The 22,254-nt window shown below is 40.8% G+C and overlaps 2 protein-coding genes across 4 annotated transcripts in view; both read right to left on the bottom strand.

Moving 5' to 3' along the window:
• The window catches only part of coro2aa (coronin 2Aa), a 36,999-nt gene extending 34,918 nt beyond the window's left edge, over window positions 1-2,081 (bottom strand). The window contains exon 1 of the mRNA XM_086032988.1: window positions 1,895-2,081. Within this exon, the coding sequence (XP_085889114.1) occupies window positions 1,895-1,909 (15 nt within the window). The 5' untranslated portion in view covers window positions 1,910-2,081. The remainder of the gene's footprint in view (window positions 1-1,894) is intronic.
• Window positions 2,082-3,241: 1,160 nt separating this feature from the next.
• On the bottom strand, window positions 3,242-21,983 carry uso1 (USO1 vesicle transport factor). 3 transcript variants are annotated; one of them, XM_086032984.1, is made up of 26 exons: window positions 21,707-21,983; window positions 19,753-19,839; window positions 18,942-19,006; window positions 18,724-18,800; window positions 18,521-18,532; window positions 17,823-17,923; window positions 16,236-16,338; window positions 16,102-16,157; window positions 15,903-16,023; window positions 14,762-14,940; window positions 14,509-14,649; window positions 14,340-14,428; window positions 13,842-13,996; window positions 13,284-13,489; window positions 11,700-11,720; window positions 10,130-10,240; window positions 9,623-9,741; window positions 9,332-9,513; window positions 8,226-8,347; window positions 8,009-8,147; window positions 6,900-7,069; window positions 6,512-6,577; window positions 6,318-6,416; window positions 6,137-6,241; window positions 5,490-5,705; window positions 3,242-4,019 (listed from the first exon to the last, which is right to left on the bottom strand). In XM_086032984.1, exons 1-26 carry the CDS (start codon window positions 21,770-21,772, stop codon window positions 3,954-3,956), a joined length of 2,874 nt encoding a protein of 957 aa, XP_085889110.1. In that variant the 5' UTR covers window positions 21,773-21,983; the 3' UTR covers window positions 3,242-3,953. The 3 variants fall into 3 exon arrangements, with proteins under 3 accessions (XP_085889110.1, XP_085889112.1, XP_085889113.1); XM_086032986.1 differs by lacking the exon at window positions 18,521-18,532; XM_086032987.1 differs by lacking the exon at window positions 11,700-11,720 and having other exon boundaries at window positions 21,707-21,982.
• Between the last annotated feature and the right edge of the window lie 271 nt (window positions 21,984-22,254).

The raw sequence follows: 22,254 nt of genomic DNA, 5'->3' as shown, positions 1-22,254 counted from the left end.
TTTTTTTAACCACACACTGGTTTAAAAAATGTTAATTATAACTCAGTTCTGGGGCTGGAATGGATTACTTGCATTTCCATTCATTTCAATGGGAAACATTACCTTGACTTATGAACATTTTAAGTTACAAACAGGCTCATGGAACCGATTAAGGTTATAACTTTTTCAGGTTCCATTTCACATTCACCAAAAAGGTATTTTTTTACACAAAACTCAATTTCTCCGACATTAGCCATCTGACTTTCAACATTTTTGGTGCAATATTGAAGTGGCCAATACAACTAGATGTGTCCTTTTTGGAACGCTTGTCAATTACCGCATCGAATCTGTAGCCAAAGACCGAGAATTTACCTGGCTTGGCCTTTTACGCAGAAACCAGCAACTAGGCAGAACACTGACGGACTCTTAAGCCAAGGTACCTATGTACTGCGCATCCGAGAGACTGTTTTTGCCTCGGATGGTGCTGCTGTTTTGGTTAACGACAGATTTCAAATGGGCCAAAACACAACACACGTGTGCTACCGCAAACCGACTCCTCCCACTACTGGATACAGTATTAGCATCGGGTCATTACACGCTCACACCGCTTGCTCTTTTGTCTTTAAGTTTGTTTATGTGGGCGCGAGACGAGAGCGCGAGGACACACAATGGGGACCCCTAAGCATCTGCCCCACTGGTGGTCTCGCTGAAAACAACACCACCCCCGCAGGGAGGAGAGAATGGATGTCATGAACACACCGTGAGTACAAGCTTAGCAAGCAAAGCGGTCCTTCAAATGTAAACAAACAACTTTTCGCATCAAATTGGTCAATTAGTATTCTATAATTGACACAGAGCAATTTGAGACAATTATGAAACAGATGTGTACTTTGTAGTTAAATACGGCACATAATACATGTACAATAGTGTTACTAATTTCCTGTTCCGTCAGTCCCTTGCATGTTAATCAGACAGCGAGTAGTCGCAGCTTTCATAGTATCATCTAAAGCATATTTTTAAGTTACTTTTTATTTTACTCAAAAAGCAATGAATAATTGTCAGGAACTGACAACATTTTTCATTTGCATATGGGTCAGATCCAATCGAGCTCTATGATATCTGCCTTGCAACCAACTACACTACATCAGTAGAAAGTGTTTTTTTTTTATTGATCGCTAGATACATCGATCATTTTATCATTTGCATGTCAGAGGGTGTCAATTATTCGCGGATTTTCACTTTTGCCGGGTCGACCTCGTCTCTATCCCCCACAAATAGCAGGGTCCACTGTAGCTCATCTGTTGATGCCAGCAACACTTACAGACGGAAAGAACAATTAAACGCTACTCAACTAAGGCAAAAGGTACAATTAATATTATGTGGATGCCCCCCTAACCCCCCCTCAGGTGGATGTCGGGTACACTCCACCCCATCGGCCTCAGCACACCCCTGCTTCTCTTTAATACATGTGGGAATGAAATCCTGTAAAAATGTACAAAACAGTGAAATATATCTTACCAAGCTCAGCACCCCGAAAACCTCTGATACTAGAATCACCCCATGTTAGATAGGTATGCCCAATACGGATTTTAAAAGCTTCATCAGTTTAGTGTTGTGGTGAAAATAAACTTTTGCCTGAGTAATACAATGATGTGAAGGCCCCCATGTTCAACACGCCCCTGCATAAAATATGGTTTAGAGCTCTTTCAACGACCACCAGACACGAGTTGTTTTGCCTAATTAAAGTATTCATGCTGTTTGAAATAACGTGTCTTCATTTCATTGTTCCATCAATAAAACGGGCTGCATTTAAAGTTAGCAGGTGCACGTGTCACGGATGTTGTGGGCGAAAGTGCTTACTAACATCGGCCAAGATGTCGTCTTCCCTAACACACCACGGCGGATGAGTACTCACCTTTGTGACGGTCATGCGGTGGTGGTGGCGGACAGCGGTTCCCCCCTCCCGCGTATTGGCACCGTGGAAAGCGGATTCCCAGTTAGCGGAGAGCCGGTGTCGTCATGGTGCTCGGCGGTGCTACACGCTGACAAGTCCGGTAGATTAGAGCTGCAGAAGGGGGAGGATGAGGAGGAAGAGGGAAGAGCACCGAGAGAGGGAGGGCGGGAAGGAGGGAAGCAGGGAGAAAGAGCTGGGCGAGGCCTCGCTTGGAATCATTACTATTCATTACTCAAACTTACTCTTTAAATGGAGGGCACTTTTGGGTTTAAAAAAAAAAAGTTTAAGCTTAAAACAAATGTACACAAAAAATACATTTTGAGATTCAAATGTATTAATAAAAAAAACTAATAAAGCGTAATGTAAGCATAAAACAAAAAGCCCTAATTAAAAAATTTTTGGGGGGATTATCAGGTTAAATTTTAATCACTTAATAGCTATAGCAATAAGATAAAACATGATATACACGTTACAAATGGAACTCATCCAATGACTATACTACAAACCAATCTCAAATCATCTTTCCCGATTGAAAAAAAAAAAAAAATGTCTTTAACCTTCTAAATCAGATCACCACTACTGCTCAATTTGTGTTGATATATCCGTTGCTTCAAGTGTAATGACTGAGTGACACCACCACATGAAAAATGTTAGCCCAAGTGCCTACGGGTGTTTCCCATTGTACGCTGGGGGATTCTATGTGATTGTTTTTCTGTAACTCTTGTGTCTCGAGTTTGCGCTCACAATGGTCAGCTCATGGCTTGAACAACTCGGAGGTCGGGTCACTTGCATCTCAAGGCACCACTGTAAAAGGTGTCAAATAATTAAATAAAAACAGAAGAACATTTTTAGAAGATTTTATTACATATATATAGGGCAGCACGGTAGCCAAAGTTTGCCCCAAGTTTGGGATACTTGACTCTCTGGCCTTTTTGTGTAGAGTTAGCATGTTCTACCCGTGTTTGCGTGTGGTTCTTCTGGTTACTCCATCTTCCTCTCATGCCAAAAACATGCATGTTAGGCCCATTGAAGACTCTAAATTGTCCTTAGGTGTGAATGCTTGTTGGTCTACTGCAACTGGCTGGAAATCCGTCCAAGATGTACCATGCTTCTCGTAAAAAGTCAGCCGACTACTGTGTATAAATGAATAACTTGTGTTGAAACATTTTTACATTTTATTCCACACCTCTAATTAAATTGCAAATACACCACAGCCAAATAAAGTTTATTTTAAGTGTGATTGCCAGGACTACATATTTTTGGGGTTTTACTTACCGGTATATAAAAAAAAATGTCCTCAGAGTCACATTCAAAAAACGTTATGTTTATTTCAATATATTTTCATATTCCTGACTTGACACTAGCTCATTCCAGCCTCCATGTCAAAAATAATAATACATTAGCTCTGTGTTGGGAGACACTAAGCTGGATGTGTATTTTTAGAACATACTGCAATGGTTGGCACACTCTTTTTTTGAATAGAGGGTGTTTGCCCCTCTCTAGTGTTGAACAAGAGCCACTGCAACATAAAATGAAGGACACACCCATCAGCGCAAACAAATATGTGACAATATGATTATAATGATAACAAATGCAAACAAACCGCAATTTTTGATTTAGTAAAATTTAATTTACCAGCAATTATAATTCTTCCATAAGTCTTGCTTTCAAGTTGGCTCATAAATGTTTACACAGAATGACAAAAATAGTTGGGTTTTTTTTTTCTCCATTTTTACATCTTGTGTCAGTTTTTGCAGCATATCGCAGAGCAATTAAATGTGGTATTTATGCTACTTTTTTAATGTGTCTAAATGTGTCAAGTGAGTTCAAATTAACTTTTGTTGTTTTGAAGCATGTTAACTCTATGAGATGAACGCACAGACTTGTTTTTTGACTCAAGATGCCAAAAAGGTGTACACGTTGTGTGGAAAGTGAAGAAAAAAAATGTGGCAACCGCCGGAGAGAAAGACACCTGCTTCGATATCAAAGTCCAACTTCCTCACACCGGTGCTCTCGTCTTCTAATCCTCATCTTCGTCGTCCTCGTCAGTCTGGTCCCTGGTGTCCAGCTCGTCCTCGTCGTCCACCTGCGGGTACAAAATGTCTTCCCTGGTTACATGGATTTTATTCAGAAACATAGTATGGAGGTCAACTAAAACGGCTACCCAATCTTGCTCTAAATCGAGGGTCACTGACCACCGCTGCGCATTTGGTACCGGGCCGCCCTTTCTAACATTGCACTATGGTACTTTATAAGTATTGTACAACAACCTTGATATATTTTATAGGTATAGCAAATTGTCAGATGCTCTTTTAGGTTGCAGTAAGGTCAATTTCTGTTTTTTAAGTTATCATCATCAAGCGTCTTCAAAGGGTGGGATGTAACTTCCAACCGAGCGATACAGTCACCTAGCTGTGTTTTATTGGTATTATTGGAATTAATAAAAGTATTGCCAGATCCTTTCCTATGTGTCACCTTTTCTTCAAAGGACAAGTACAGCAGTTTTATTTCCATAACAGAGCAATACCATCATCTAGTGCCATTTTATGAGTATTTCAGGAATTAAGTGTTGCACCATTGCTCATATTGCAGCCAAACCACTTTCTGCGTCACAGCAGGGTCAATTTCTCGTCCTACAGTTATCGCAAGGTTTCAGCAGGTATCAGCAAATCTAACTTTTTAATGCAACTGAAAAACAAATTGAATGACCATGTGCTATTGCATATACACACATGCAAACACATTTACATACATACTGTATGGCTGTCAGTTGATAATTGTTTTGTTTTTTTAATTCATAATTAATCGGACGGAATTAATTGGTGACAGGAACAGTACAATTTTCTTTTCAAATTAAGAGCAAATTGGAGCATGTAGGAACTTGCGGAGCCCTGACCTGTTTGTTCATTGTGAATTACAACAAGTCCCCGGTCTCTACAAAGATATATATTTTTTTCTAATTGGTTATTGCTAAATGTCTTTATTTAGCTCATTCAGTTTTATACTGATGCGCGTTGTCATTTGTGACGAAGCTTTCCTGCAAACAAGCTAGAAATAACACCAATGATGTTGTTACGAGCTATCTTCAGGAGTTGCTGAATAAAATAAGCCACCAGTCTAAATAGCAAGTGACTTGGAGTCACTCCAAGTGACAACCCAGACCCCTTAGAGAGCTAAAGCAACCTAGCTCGGTGCTAATTGCTAATGGGTATCCTACCAAAGGTTTTAATTTAATTAATGCTTCATCATATTTAATGTTTTTTAAAATGCCATCTAAGGCCTTCATTTTTACAAATCCATTCAATGATTTTTAATGACCTGCAGAAACCCTCTGTCATTATCGCTGTCATCATCATCATCATCATCAGGTGTCTTCAAAAAGCAAGTGGTTTTACTTCTATTATAGTTTAATTTTATAACAGAGTGACCCAGTCATCTAGTGGCCTTTTACCACGACTGTCAGGTTTATGAAATATTGGCAGACCCTTTCCTACATCACAGTAAGCGCCAAACTTAGTTCTAAGCTTATCATCATCTCATCAGTTCTACTGTATACCGTCTCCCCGAGGCCTTTGAGTCTCTTCTTGAGCATTTGGATCTTCTGGTCCTGGTCAGCCAGCAGCATGAGAAGGTCGTCCTGCTCCTTCTTGGACTCCAGCAGGTCAGTTTCAAGCTTGGCCATCCCCGTCTGCAGGATGGCCGCCGAGCTGGTGGCCGAGGCCGCCTGCTGCTCAAGCTGCGCCCGGCCCTCCGTCAGGCCCTGGACCTCCTCCTGAAGAGTGGACGATGACATAGGAAAGAAGTAGAGGTGCAATGATTAATCGTTTGATCACATTTATGAATTAATGTGCTATTCGGTTTTTAAAAAGAAAATGCAATGGGGAAAAAAAAGAAAGAAAATCCCATAACAGTGCATTATCAACATGGAGAGAAGGTTTCAGATATGCCTTGTCATTTTTTCTTTTGATAAAAACTGAACATGGGTCCCACAGACCAAAACATCATACGTGCATCAGTGTGGGCCTCCTTTCCCATATTCCAGGCAATTGCAGTAAGTACGGTGTAATATAAAAGCAACTCCCCACCAAAAAAACAACAAGAAAATATATAACTGTTGTTGACCACAGATTTCCGCAACACAGGGTGTTTTTTTGCGAACAAATGATTCATTTTAAGTTAAGGTGAGAGATACTTTTCACACACTTTCAGTCTCTCCATTTCGGACGTCTGCGCCGCTAGTCTGCTCTCCAGTTCGGCAGTCTTGGTGGCATCCAAAGAGGAGTCACCGCTTGGGGCAGCGCCTGTAGACTGAAGAGGTTCAACTTGATTAGGAACTATATCAAGTGTTAAAAAAAAAAAAAATCCTAAATTTCCATGTGTTTACCTCCATTTCAGATCCTCTAAGCAGATACTCATTGTCTGTCTTTAGTTGGCTGATCTCAGCTGCCTGCGACTGGACCTGACTCCTCAGAAGCTCCAACTCCTACACACGCGGCACCAAGTTATGGCGATAAACCACACATGCACCGTTGCATCATCATCATTGATTATCATCATCAGTGGTGATGTGTCGGTCACCTTAATGAGTTCTGTGTTGTCCGGGCCTCCTGTGGCGTCCTTGGTTGGCTGAGACCCTTCAGACCGCTAAGAGAACAATCAAATATATAAGATGAGCTAAAAATTCTTGATCCTTAGGGTATTTGGACCAAAGCATTTCACAAACATGTTGTTTGGACATCTGGGAAATGTTTTACATTCTGGGTGGAAAAAAAAAACATAATATTGCTCCTTTAAGGCTGTCAAAATTCTGAGGCTTCCTTAAATGTACATTCATCTGTATAAAATGGCTTTCGTTGGTAACCGTAATATTTACATGACATCTTGAATTAAAACCGAAAGGCAAGATTTTAGCCTTGCTCACTCTTACTTCATATGATGGTGTACAAAGACTAAAGTCACTACTAACCAAGGAGTCAATGATGGCGTCTTTTTCACCCAGCTGTGTCTGGAGGAGGGCGTGTTGACTGCGCAGCTCCTCCATCTCCTCTCGAAGCTGCGTCGCTTCTTCGGTCTGCATGCCGTTGACGTGGGCGCCGTCGCCAAGCGTGTTGGTTGCTTGATTCAGGTTTTCCTTGCCTACACATATACGGAGAAACCATTAGACAAACTTTGGTTTCATTTTTAACACTGACAGATGGGCCAGGTCATTCGTACGACTGAGGCTCGACTGTTAAAAATGTTGAAATGTGTATGTAAAAAAGCTTTATGTTAATGATAATAATAATAACAAGTATGATTTATTTCAGGATGACATACAGGTATATTATGATTAAAAATTATTTCATAAAATAAAAATAGAAAAGTTAACTGTATTTATAAAATATCCAGAAAGTAAAAAGATATCGATAATGGGTAATAACTAGGGGTGTTTGATATCAATCATTTCAGACTGATACCAGTACGTATTCACGCTCTCAGATACCGAGTCCCTATCCCACTAGTACTTTGATACATAGAATTTCATTTAGCACAACGACAAAAAAATTGTGAACAAAGACCTTTCCAATGCAGATGATTATTTGCCCATGTGTCAAACTGTGGCAACTGCTGCCGAGGTCAGTTTTTTTTTTTGCCTAAGTATCATGACAACCTCTTCGAAAAAGGCTGCATTAGCCTGATACCAATACCTGGTATTTGTGCTCGCCCATCCCTTCTAATAATGAATAACTGTATAAAAAAAAAAAAAAAGGCTTGCTAAAAAAGCTGTACATACCAATGTTGAGTTTGTTGTTGTCGACAAATGCGCACTTTATTTTCGACTGAAGTATTTTAAATACATTACGTCAAATACTACAGTAGGTGAAAGACAATTCCAATAAAAAAAATGTTTAAATGTGAATCAACCAATTTTAGGCGCTAAATTTGCTCATTTACTCTAAGAAACATTACAGGACTCATGATACTGCAAATGTTGAGTGGGTTGGATTAAAGAATACCACTGATAACACTTTGCACACCAAAAGCATTCGATGGCGTTGGACTTATTGAGCGATGCGGTGCGGTAGGTGCACATACCCAACTTGAGTTTGAGAAGGTTGTACTGGTCCTTGTGCTGTTGGATCTGGCTCAGCTGCTGGGCCATGGTGGCCTGCATCTGTTCAGTCTGGGTGGTCATGGAAGACACCTGCTCCTTCAGCTCCTGGATCTTGGCATCCTGACCACGGAGGCAAAAATCAATCGCACAAGTACTTAAGCTTTGGATGTGAGTTTTCTCTCAATAAAAGGTGCTTGCCTGCTCTCTGATCAGCTCTTTATACTGCGTGACGATGTTGTCGTGCTGCTCCAGCGTCTTTTTCACCTCCTCTTCCTTCTTCTCATCTTCACTGGATTTGTGGACCGCCTTGGTTATCACACCTGTTTACGCCAGAGAGGCAAATCACTTTTGAAGTATTCTGGAAAAGACACTTCAAAAATCAAAGAAACCTGGTGCTTTTTCTTTGGCTTTATATTTTTGGGGGCACAAAAAGAAGAAAAGAATGACAGCGTATCACACAAGTATTAAAGGATGAACTCCACATGGTTTTCGTTGGCATTTTATTTTTCTGTTTTCCCCAAAAGGCATTTATTAATTGGTTAATAATGATTAATTGAGCATACTTAATTTTTGTTATTAATTTACTATCAAACAGTCATTTGAGAATTGTAGATTACTTTACTTTATTAAACAAAACTTAGCACGTTAAAATTACTTCATATACACACAAAAACTAATGAAAATAGTATCAAAATAAAAATTCGCTAAAACAAATTTTTTTTTTAAAAAAGTTAAAACTAAAAGAAACGCTGCAAAAAGTAATTAAAACTAACTGAATAAAAAAATACAAACTAACTGTAATGTAAAATCCAAACCTACTATAAACCCTGCAGACCTCAAGTTATGCAAAAAAAACTCGAGCAGATGATTATGATTTCCCTGGTGTTGCGCCAACATCTGCTCTAGGAGTTTGGGGTTTTCATCAGTGGTGGACTAGCAGATCTTGCAAGGCGGGTTTTGCCAAGGACAGATCCGGTAACGAGAAACTTGCCACAGATAGCACAAATTGTACCAAGCGTTGGAGCAGTTTGACGGCAATAAAGCGTGGCAAGTTCAAATGAGACGCATAGAAACAAGTGTGTCGTGCTGTGTAAACTGTGTACTAAATGATGACACCCTTGTTAGTATTAATCCTTTTATGAAGTGTCAAATCTTACTTTCCTTGTACAGTTAATCAAGACTTTGTGATGGCAGCAGTTTGGAACTGATTCTTTCTGTTTGCATGGTTTCCGATGGGAGAAAAGTAAACCTCAGAGGTGTGCCTCGCATCCCCCCGCCCCCTCCCCCACCCCCCCTGTACTGACCCTCCAATTCTTTGACCAGCTTGGTGAACTCGTGATCAAAGAGCATCTGGTCCGGAGCTGGGAAAACTGGCTGCGGCTTCTGGGCGGCGCGCGAGTACAGCTCATGTTTGGTGACAAAGCCTAGCTTCTCCACAAAATTCTCCTTGCCGATGCGCTTCTCGATCAGCTGCTTCAACTTCTCTCTGAGGAGGACGACGAGCATACACACAAGCACAAAATCACACACTCACAAAAAAAAAACAACCTCCAGCCGCAAGTGATCTTGAAGCGGAGCAGAGGTGAGAAGCTCACTTAGTGTAGTTCTCCAGCGAGTTGTCGTTGTAGTAAATGCAGATGCCCAGCAGCAACGCGCACAGGCCCTGCACCAGACGTTCGTCCTCTCCCAGGTTCTCAGAGATCTGCGCTGTGAGCTGCAGAGGCCCAAGTGTCAAGGACACTTACAGGTAATAACTGATATTAGCAGTGAGGAGAACCTTTTACGCACATAAGAAATGTAAACGTCTCTGTTGAGTAATCGTGGCGGCTAAAAAGCTAACTTGGATTTGCTAATGTTTGATACCAAACTTCTGGGTCACATAAACACAACCAATTCAATTTAAATCCAACTTAGTACTGTGGCCCATTTTTTAATTTCATATATTTTGGAAGTGAAACCAAAATTAAATTCTGAAAAATCTTGTCTTTTTTTTTCAGATTAAAATACAAACAATAAAATAATATTTGACCATTTTTTTTTATTTTCAATTGCCAATCGAACATAGAGAGAACGGTCAGATTGAGCAAAGCTACTGAGGATACAAAGGGGACGTTTTCCTGATTGTGTAGAAAATGCGTGACGGCAATGGGGCAGTTGTTGATCCACGTGCACAGCAGCATGAGGAGACCCACCCTGGTCTGCACCTTGCTACCCTGTGGAACACAACACAGACATCTTGAATTGTATTTTTTTAAATCCGAAATTTCGAATGGTCAGTCTAATCTATGCAGCCTAATTAAATCAGTAGTTACTCCCCGCCGCCCAAATCAGCAATTAGTTACAAGCAAGCATCTTTTACACTGCCTGAAAATGAAAAGTACTCTTCTTTTGATGTAGTATTTAAAATTCTGTATTCATAAAAAAAATAAATATATATATATATATATATATATATATATATATATATAGTTACAACTTTTTTAAAATGAAAATAAAAAGTAAGCCGTTTAAAAAAATCGAAATTAATTTGTCTTTTTTTTTCAATTACAAGGACAGCATTTGTCACTGTTCTGTATTCTGGATAGAATCTGTGTAAAAGAGGTTATTATAGGGTTAGCAAAAAAAAAAAAAAAAGAAAAAAAAAGCAACAGCGGACATGGTTAAGTTGAGCAAAACATGCAAGTCTTACAGCATCATGATCTTGGCATAAAGGTGGGCAAAGACATTTTCCAAGTTAACATTACAAACCACGACATGCTTTTAAATACAGTCTAAATAATCTTTCATAAATTATGAATCACTCCACTTCTTGTAGGGAACAAAACGTATGAAAATACAGCTAAATATGCCTTAAATAAGCAATGGGAAGGCCAGATGCTGTAGCTGCAAGCTGCATACCACATGCGGCAAGCTCAAAATTTTTCAGGCTTTCACAACCTATGCAGTTTACAAAATTCACCTTTTTTGAACGTGTCTCCAAATAGGACACAATGCACAAAATTGAAACAAACAAAATCTCTTGTTGGACAAACAAAGTATGCCAGAATAGGTTTCAAATGCTGTCAGTGTACTGTAGAAATACGGTCAGAACTCATTGATTAAGCAGTCCTAACTAGTATCTGCACTGCCGGCCAACAAGAGTAAAGATAATGTCGCACATTTCAGCAAAACGACACTGTTTCTGAATGATTATTTCCATGGCCCCCCCCCTGACCTGGCAATTATCCCCCTTTGAAGGTAATATAGCATGAGATTATAAATTCTATTCAAACAAAATAAAATAAAGAATTATTACTAATTATAATATCAATATAAATATGTACATGTAAATATAATGGCTTCCTCACAAATCGACTTTATAGTCCTGCAAATGCCAGTAGACGTCCTGGTCCTCTGCAGCTTAGTAAACAAAGCCGTGGTGGGCCCCTATATGAACGAATGCGGTAACTGAAAAGCCCAAAAGGGGTGATTTTGCACCAGTGTAGCCTGACTATAAGCCACAGGATAGAAAGGGGAACCAGGAGTTGCTCGTCACCAAGATCCCCTTCACACACACATAGCGTTGGCTCCCCCCCCCCAAAAGACTTTCGTCCTACACAAGCCAAGCCGAGACAAAAGAAAAAAAACACGCTCAAACTACACACACACACACGTAGCACGCACTTTACTCACCCGCCGGCTGATTTTATCACCCTGAAAAACCACAACGTGACACCGCTCGAATCAATGACAGTCATCCTTTGGCCACTAAGATTGGGCTTTTCAAACTTTTTGAGGTCAGGGACCCCTTACAGGAGAGAAATCATGCCAAGGTCCACCTCCTAAACAAAACCACTTGTACCCCGAAATCCCATAGGGCAGTAATTCTCAAAGTCTGGGACAGAATCACTGCCTAAAAACTTCTGTTTATTCAACTTTGAAACTTTAAGCATTCACGTTAAAACTGTTTATTTATATTTGTACAATGTTTTATTTAACTCTCATGTGTAATACATTTGAATGCAATTGTTATTTAAGTGCAATTTTTATTTTCTTGTATTGAAATGCATTGTTTATGTTCAAACTGGACTTATTGTTTCATATCGTCACTGTCTGGCGAAAAACTCCAGTGTCCAAATACGGTCAAATTCATATTTTATTCACAAATTGATACTAATGAGCCATCCCCACTTTGTTAATATAAAGCAATTCAAATCGGGGGAATATCTTGCAAATTATTTACACTAACGCTCTTGAACGCAACTTAACTCTGTTGCAAAACTCCATCTATTGCGCCAGTCTGCTGAAGCTGTGTGACATACATGTCGTCTGTATTTAACGTCTGCATGTTTTTAGTAAAGATAGACCGATTATCGGCCAGGCCGATTATCAGTGCCGATATTCGTATGGCCAATGATAAATCAATTTAAAACTGTGTTAACTTCAATGAACTATTCATTTAAATTTTGATTTAACTTTAGAGAGATTCTTCTGACCCTGGGAACACTCTGCACCTCATGTTTTTGTTTGAAATCAAAACAAAGATAAGTGAAATTTGAACATTTCTGTTATTTTGAAATTTAGGAGAAATTGATTTACTGTAAAAAGCTATAGGGAGCTATTGTTTAACTTTCCATGTAACTTTTTAAGACACGCTGATGACTGTGGGAGCTGCCTGAACTTTGTTAGAATTTTACAACAAAGATGTATATTGTTAAAAAGTCTAATAATAAAAATATAAAAAATTAAATCAACATTATGCGAATCGGAAAAAAAGTTCATAAACATATGCTTGAAGACATTTAAACAAAGTTACGAGTTTTAATATTTTTTTTGACACCAATATTTTCATTTTTACTGAAATGTCCAAATATCAGTTATCGGCCTCCTTGACTACCAATAATCGGTATCTGTCCTGGAAAAACATATCGGTCTACCTCTAGTTTTTAGACAATAACTAGTGAAAACAGCAAGGTTAGATACATTTAAGTTGGCTTGTTTTGTTACTATCTAGTAGTAATCAGGCTGGCGTTTTTTTTGTTGTCATTTTGACAGTATGAGGATTCCGTCAGTGACGATAAGTAGGTATACTCTTTATTTCAAAATGACACACAATCCAAAACTACATCATTTTCTGTCCTATCAATTTTATAGACAATCATTTTGCGGGCCCCCCAAGCTACGGGGGTCCGGGGACCCCAGTTTGAGAACCACTGCACTAAGAACACTATCCCGCACAGACGACACGTTAAGAGTGTCCACTTGGCGCCCATCTACCTGGGAGAGGATGTTGGTGCACTGTTGCAGCAAGGAGACGGGCGGCTTGCCCAGGCTGGTGGCCAGCTGGACCCGCAGCAGTTGCTCCTTCTGGGTGAGGTTGTCCTGCAAGGCGTGCGCCAGGGCCACCGATGCGCACCAGTTGGACAGCGAGTCCGCAGAGAACAGGCCGCCGCACAGCAGCTGGCCGGCTGAGATGGAATTGGCTGCGGGACGCACACAACACAACAGGTTGATCAATACATTGGAGTAAGGATGGAGAATAAACGCTAGAGCAAAAAACAAAATAGAAATTCAAAAAATAAGGTACCCATTGTAAATGTTGTACAGGAACGAGTCCAAGGGGAATAGGCATTTAATGAGTGGACAGCATGCTACCCATCATTTACATTTTGCGGTACTGCACGTTTATTCAAATTTACACCAAAAGTGAATGGTTTCTTGGCACATGTCATCTAGTATTACAGTTCTGATGCAGCATCTCTGTGTAAAAGACGAATGAAACGCCTCCCTGCTAATGACAAATAACAGTTGACTCATATGAAGCGTGCGACTGACCGTCGATAGTGGAGGGCAGCAGTGTGGCCACGATCTCCCCTTGCCCTTTCTGGTTCTTGTACAAGAAACACTGGAAGCAGTAGAGCACGGCGCAGCGCAGCACGAAAGGTTGCCTCTCGTTGACCATGGACATGAGCAGGACCACGATAGCAGGTCTACGGACCAAGGCGAGAGGACAGGAGGCGACATTGTAGGGATGTACAGTGAATCCCTGCTACCAACTTGGTGAGAAAATACAGCGTTGCCACCATTTTGTGACATCTTGGTGTCAAGGAACTATTTTGAAGTGAGTTGAGTAGTGTCATTTCGACCAAAATTGTGCTTTGCCACCATCTTGTGGAGGGGTGGTCTTTACTGAACTTCTTTGAGAGAGATTACTACTTTATTTAGCCAGGGCTTTGGTGCCATTATGTGGCATTTTCGAGCTTTGCAGATAGAGCAGAAAACATAAATATGTGAAGCTGGAGATTACTCTTCCGTTGAATTGCTGCGTCTTACCTGGGTGGGTTCGATGGTGCGTTGACTGACGCAAAGTAGTCCTGATTGACTTGTGAGCCCCTGATGACTTCTGACACAGTGTTGATGGTCTGGAAGGACGCAGCGCCAGAAGACTTGAAAATGAAACAAGCCTACTGCTCCTATTGTGGACTACAGATTTACGGTTTACCTCAGTGAGGATGTCCGCTGGCACGCCGGTGGCCATGAGGATGGTGCATAGTTGCTGCAGCAGGCCACACTGGTACATGGACTTCTGACAGCTGGCCGTAGCTCCCGGCGAGTTGACCGGGGACACCATGACTCGCACCAGCTGGGATCAACCAACACAACACAGAGTATTAGGCTGTCAGAATCCAAAATGGAGCATAAATCTAAAAATAATGAAAAAAAAAAATTAAAAAACAAGGATGTTGTATTGTTACCTGCAGCATGAGGTGCAGGTTGGTGACCTTCTGCGCCGACCAGCCCGAGTTGTCGTCACCGACCTCAAACCACGGCCTCATGCGCTGGATGAAGGAGCCCTCTTTGAAGAAGTTTTGGTTGGAGCTGTTGTTCTTGAGGAGGTTGCGCAATAGGAGCAGGCAGTCCTCTACCACAATGCCTGTTAACAAAGACACGCAAACAAGCTTTATTGGAAGCACACGCTGGCAAATTTGAGGAAACGTCAAATCAATGAGCCGCTAAATAAATTCCACAAGTGTTTGGAGTTTAGAATCGTTCCAGTGATGGCAAAAAGGAAAAATGCGATAAACATAGAAAAAGAAAAAAAAAAAAGAAAGACAAACCTCATTGCCAAATTGATTTTTTTTTTTTTGTGTTAGAAAATGTTACATTGTTAAAGCAGAAGTGGGTGAAGTATGGCCCACCAAGCATTTACACAAGTCATGTAAAATATGTTGCATTTTTCTCCCTAAAATTGGTATTTATTCCCTTTTATTCATTTAAAGTCACTTCTTCTATCATTACATGGTTAGTTGTTTTTATTGAAGAGGATAAAAATCTTTGTAAAATAAACAATTGTACACATTCAACATTGATTCATGTATTGTAATTATTATTAATTATTAACAAAAAAAAAATCATAATTGGAATAAATTAGTACTTTATTATTCAAATGTACAACTTTTCTTTTAACCTCATCCACAATGGTCGTCACGTCTTAAGGCCCTGATAGACCAAAAACCGACGTCGGAGGTCGTGAAGCGTCGTGCCGTCTGAATGCGCCGTCCGTTTGGTGTAGTGGCCACCGTCGTAGTGTCGTAACCCGTCTGTAAGCGTCTTGGGGACGGTTACGCATGTCGAATCGGCGTCGCCAGTCATGACATTTGGTCACTCTGATTGGCTGTTAGCTAGCAAATCAGCGCTCGCAGCCCCACGTCTACACGTCTCATGCATGGCGGTGTGGCTTTAGTCAGAGACTCCAGGGGTCAGAGGGAGGAGCTAAGGTAGGCTATATTCAAATCTTGCTAACAGTAAGAAAGCTGCAAATTCCCCATTCCATTAACATATCAGAGGTAGTACCCATTTAAATAATATGAATTCCTGCACTGGAGCTTTTTGTACCTCCATCACTGCTGCCCTCTTCTGTGATGATATCTAGGAGGCGCTCAAAGGCGTTCTCAAAGGCCACAATCTTCTGGATGGCAGCGTTGCCTTTGGTCAGCTGCTGGAGCAACAGCAAGCCCTGCGGGGGTGGGAAAAGAGTCAATTTGGTTCTGAATGAAATAAATGAAATGAATATGAATGAAAATGAAGTGCTCACGTCGTTGCGTATCACTTCTCTGGAATCGGCCAACAGGTCCATCAACCTGGAGACACCTGCAAGTGCAAGCAAATGCTGTATATATTCTGGGAAAACCTAGAGGAGATGCTGAAAACAAAGAATGACAAGCGCACCCATGGGGCTGACCAGGATGATGCTCTGCAGCTGGACACACTGGTTCCTCAGGAGGGCCGTCAGCAGCTTCACAGCAGGCCAACGCACGTGGAAGTCAAACTCCTACCAAGAAAACATGTGGAAAGATGTTTGTATCAAATATTATACCACCTGTCAAAAAAATAAAAAGAGACCATCCGGCATCATCAAGTGCTGTAATGCAGATTCTTTCCATTTAAGGTAATGATCCCCACATATACCTGTATGTACCTCAGCTGCTGTTTTGGTTAGCAATAGTTCAATGAGATTCAACAGTGATCTTTTTAGCCCACAAAAATATTTGCAATGATATGTTCAATACAGCCCCACGAGTCTAAAAACGGCATTCTGATTAACATTGCGTTTGTGGAAGATGAGTTAAACAGTAAAATCCACCCGTTTTTAGCCATCTCAGGGGGCGGCCATTTTGCCACTTGCTGTCGACTGAAAAAACCCCATCAAGTAACGAGCAATCATTACTCAGCTTCAGAAAACAGGTGAGCCGTGATTGGTCATTACCTGAGTCCCTAGGTAACTGTGGTATCATTTTCAGTCGACAGACGTAACAAAATGGCCGCCCCCAGAGACGGCTAAAACAGGAGATTTTGTTGCTTAACTCATATTCCACAAACACAATATTAATCAGAATGCTGTGTTTCAACTAGTGGGCCTGCATAGAACATATTCTTAAAAAAATATGTTTGGGTTGACTTCCGCTTTAAGTGAATGATTCACCCACCAACCTATTGGGTCTCCGCCTCCACAGACACCTTCACAGCCTCGCAGACAGTGGGACAGAGAACTTAAATCAACACTGTGTCATGTGCCAGTTTTTGTTGATTATGGCGGCGCCATGTGGACAAAACCGGTAGTGTTTTGACAAAAATCAACCGCATTTCCCATGCGTGCCAGCGAGTAGTGTCGTGAAATCCTGAGCCGTCCTTATAGCGAAAGGAGGAAGTGAGTATGCCGTAAAGCAATTCAGGACATTTGTATTTTTTTGTGTGCCAGGGTTGATGCCATCCTCCTCAAAGTTACTTTGTGCCAGTAAAAACGATACAGACCCCCGCAGGGCATGAAGTCCCATTCAACTACTGTACTTGTAAGTCAATGCTTCATCAAAAGAGTTGTGAAAATATTTTATTAAGGTCGATTTCTTGCACAGTGCTGCTTTAACAATACACATAACACAACTGCAGGATTGCCACAGTACCATATTTTTTCAGAAAAAAAAATCACAAGAGGAAGGAATGTTTTGCAATAATGTATTGTAGTGACCCCAAGTGTCTCCGAGGCCGTGAAGGTGACAGAGTGCAATTTGTGATTGGATGAGTGAGCCACTGTATGGGGAGAATTGGTGGTACTATATCATCGCTGTCCTGTGTCACTTATGGCGATTTTTTTCAATTTTCTTATTTTTTCGTGAAAGGTGTTTCCGCGTTACAGACATCGCATTAACATGAAAATTAAAAATAATTTCCAAAATTGGACATAAGTGTTTTTCACAGGACAGTGACGATATGCTAATGCTAAGGCCATTCCTCCTCATCTCTTTTGAAAGCAGTTACCTCTAGCATGGTGAGGAGCAGCGTGATATGCTCGGAGTCCTGGATGAAGGCTTCTGTGAACTTGGCGCCCAGGTCATCTGCCTGCTTCTGGGCAGTCTCATCTGTACAAAAAAAGAGGAGGAAATGACAGGTGAGGTTGTGCAAGAAGCACAAAGAAATACATAAAGGACTATTAAGGGAGGGTTTTTGCCGCACTCAGCCCCAGTTAGTTGTCGGCTATACTGAAAGCTCCTTATTTGGATCAGTAGCCTCTTTCACACAGAAGATCCCTCAAAACTGGCAACAAACAGAAGATCCTCTGACACAGATCAAAGTCAAGTGGAATATCGCACTGGTCCAAGTTGCTGTATACTAGTTATACAGTCAATATACGACAGCACCGCAGAGAAGTGACAAAATGGCCGCCCACATAGATGGCTAAAAACGGGTGGATTAACTCTTATTCCACAAACGCAATATTTAGAAGAATGCCTAGGTTGCCTGGATAGGCAACGATGGATAAATGTCTCTCTACGGTTCCATTGAAGACGTGCAGTTTCAAGAGACTAGCAACGCCAACACAAGTGCCTTTGAATGCATTACTAATGATGGCCTTTTTTAACAATGAGCGATCACTTGTGTGTCCAGATGAGGTGTGCAGTTGTTGGTGTAGGGTAATAAGAAAAGGGGGGCAATCATGCACACAGAAAAAGTTTTACCTTCTGATTCGTCTGTGAGGTTAAGACATGGAAGAGAAGAGAGAAACGACAATCTTTTACATTTAAAACACACACACTGTCGGTGTACAGGAAGCGAGCAATGCACACTGAGTGATCGTCCACATGACGGTGACACCTAGGTTGAACTTTTTTTTTTTTAATGACATTCAAATATTTCTAATCAGTGGCGACATGGTCACTACCTTGCTCTTCCTCCTCGTCGTTGCAGATAATGTTGTACATCGTGTCCAAAGCGTAGCCAAGGATTTCAGAGTCAGACCTGTTGGATTTCATAGCAAAAATGTGAACAGCAATGTTGTACAATAAGTCCGATAGGAAATAATGGAAACAGAAGTCATGTGTTTCAGAGTCTGGTCAGGTCACTATCATAAAACCTTTACTGTGCTGCATTGATACGTGCCTGTCAGTTTGCAGGATGTTTATCAAGTGATCCATCGCTTGCGTGCCAACCTCCATTCGATATTTCTACAAAACAAATAGTAATTCTTTCAAGACAGGCAGGTTCAACAGACCAGACAATTAAAAGCTATTTCAGAACTCGGTTTGCCCTGATATACTCATGGAAACACAATTTAACTCACAACTCCTGGCAATGATTAGCTCATGTTAGTAATGTTTGATCATTTCATTGATGACATGAGGAATGTCAGAGGAGTAAATAATAAAGAGCTTTCATTGTTTTCAGCTATGAACAATATTTACTCAATTAATAACCCCAGAGCTACTAGACAGCCGGTCTGTCATCCACTTGAAAAGGAAACACAGAGTATTGAACAAACATCTGTTAAAAGTAACAGATGATCTCACGAGGTGGCTGTATTCACTTTTACGAGGACTGTTACCACTGTAATGGGTGATAAACACCTTTGGGACATCTGGTGGGGCATCTGTAAAGCTGGCATTTAAGGTGGGCATCATGTAATGTAGATATCGAGATTTAATATCCTCCATTATCCAATATTATTGTGAATTAATAAACATACGCCTAATCTTTGCAGTATTGGTATCAACGTACTTTATGGAGGTATACCATCAAATTTTTTGATGGTAGACCTTTTGATGGATTTTTGTCATCAATTTTGGCATTGTGACAACACTACTAAGAGTTGTGAAGCAGATGTGCTTACCAGTAGTTCACCTCACACTACATAAGAAGTGGCTATCAGTTTCAAAAAGGTCAGTGACCCCTGATTTAGCAGTTGAGATCTTACCTTGGAGAGGGATTTAAGAGCACGGACCGCATCCCTACGATCTTCGAGGAGAGTCGACGAGGCAACTCTGTCGCACAGTTTTTGGATCTATAACCAGAGGATGTGTTACTAATTATTAAACTCAAGTTTCTGCCCAAAAATGAGAAACACCAATTATGGTGTCATCTTAAAGTCCTAGTGTGAAGTAACTTCAGAAAATTCCAAACGAAATCTAAGTAAAGTAATTAAACATTATACAAAAAATACAGCATGAAGAAATCATTTCTACTATGTATATTTGACAGAATCGCAGTTTTTCCGAACCGGAAGTGCGACGTCAATTAGATGAATGACTATGCAATGCTCAATGGGGAAAGTGTACAAAACCGCTCGGAAACTGACTCAGAAAGCGATATTTCAAACTTATCTGAGGGGATCCAAGTGTTTGAAGAGCTGCGGGAAGAGGAGGTTGTTGGAATAATGCATGTTGGACCGTATATGTACGAGCAAGATGCTCAGGAGGATGAGAATGTCAGAACACCAAACATGGAGACGAGACCCACTGACATTGGAAGAATGGTAAACTAAATAGGCTACGATTATTAGCTAAGCATTAATGTTTGAAATTAGATACTGTGCTGTACGCACGATGATATTACCTATTTGTTCCATATAGTCTCATAGCACTAAGAGCCACACGTCAAAGGCAAAGTGGCATGTTCATTCATCAACAAAGTCACGTCAGTTCATGCCAGTTCATGCATAGAGCATTGGCTCCCTCCGGTGGGCGGCTTTTTTTTCTTTTCCCCACCAATTGTGTCACGGGTTGAAATACGGCTCTCTCTGCCTTTTATATTTGTATTTTTTACCATGGTAACGATTTATTGCAGGCAGTCGGGAGTTGTAAACGTTACATAATTACATAATTGAACAGGTATGCAGTTGAACAGTTTCGATGTTGCTTGTAACGAATCTGCAGACAGGAAAAACAAAATTACTGGACTGGCATTGTCCGAACGGCCACAGCTGGAATCGGGAGCCAGTTACATGTTGAAGCCAGTTGAACTGTAACACAAACTGGTCCATTTACGTGCCATATTCTTATCTTTTGGCCACTTTAACAACTGTTGGCCTAAATGTGAACAGCGTATCGCCACGCAGCGCCGAGGCATTTCGCCGAAAAACGCGATAAGAATGCAAAACGCAGCAAACGTGACAGTAAACAATGCAGTACAATGGCTAACTGGCGTCGCTAGCTCTTCTAATGACGTCACTCGCCGAAGATTGCCGAATGTTTTTTTTTTTTCTTCCAATTTTCGTTGTTAAGCGCGTTGCTATGGGTCTAATTAAGATATCTGGGTGGGTTGCGTCATAAAAACTAACGAAAGTATGCTTAAAATAATTTTAGCCATCAAAATATGGTTGGCCAAGTTTACTTCACACTAAGCCTCTAAATGTCAAAATAAGAACACAAGTCAACCATTTTGGACTAAGTAATACAGATTAAGCAATGATTGAGCAGTGATTGGATCAATATGTGAGTATGCCTATTCAGCAAGGTTTGCATTTTATACTTAAATGTTGCTCATACCTCAATGAATAACACTCTATTGTTGATAATGACTTCATATGAAACATTTAAACATGCATGATTGCTATTACAGATACAATTAAGCAAAAGGATATAAAATTTGCAACATCTTCGACCATTTCATGTATTATTAAAATACATTCAAAGGACATACAATTATTAAGGCAGCAAGTAGCAAACGCAGTAAATGACAGGTTAGCAACATTAGCATCGGCACTAGGCAATGTGATCAGACTAGGCTAATTAATTCATTAAATGCGCCACGGATATGTCATCGTAAAGGTTCAGCTTTAAGTGGAGTTTAAATGCACTTTTAATTGCGGATTTGGAGTATTAGGGAGCAAATGCAAAGCAAATCGCAGCTAGCCGGGGTTAGCTTCATACCGTCTCCGCTCCAGTCGGTTGCGGCCCGGCTGCCTGCCCGCCCATCACTCCCCTGATGAAGTTCATCTTTGCAGACGTCCCCTTTGCGACCCCTCCGACCACGACACTCCGGAGTCTCCTCTACGTGATTCAGGTGAGGGGTGTGGGGGGATATGGAAGCAAGTGTATGCAATGGTGTGTTGTTATTTTTCTAAATTATTTTGTCAGGTTGACAGGATGACCCCGGAACTCCTCGCAGAAGAAGGAGACTGCGCATGCGCGAGGACGTGGCGATACGTGGCCCATTGAATGGCACATTTAAAGGGCCAGGACTGTCAACACAACAACAAAAAACGATCAGGGAGAATGTACGGAGGGCTTTTGGGCCAAAACTAAGAAAATATAAACAAACTATGCAAAACAATTGTTAATACGGAAAGAATTTTGGGCCAAAAAAGAAAATAGAAATAAACCATTGAATTAGTATGTAATAACGACTATAGATGGCATGTTGGGCCAAATTATAAAAATATACACAAAACACTTATTTGCCCAAATCTAATAATTGA

This window comes from Filicampus tigris, chromosome 6, assembly GCF_054856515.1.
Source record: "Filicampus tigris isolate MCC_2025a chromosome 6, RoL_Ftig_1.0, whole genome shotgun sequence".
Taxonomy (NCBI): Eukaryota; Metazoa; Chordata; class Actinopteri; order Syngnathiformes; family Syngnathidae; genus Filicampus; species Filicampus tigris.
Note: the sequence above shows the minus strand (reverse complement) of the source record. Positions and strands in the feature narration are given on the sequence as shown.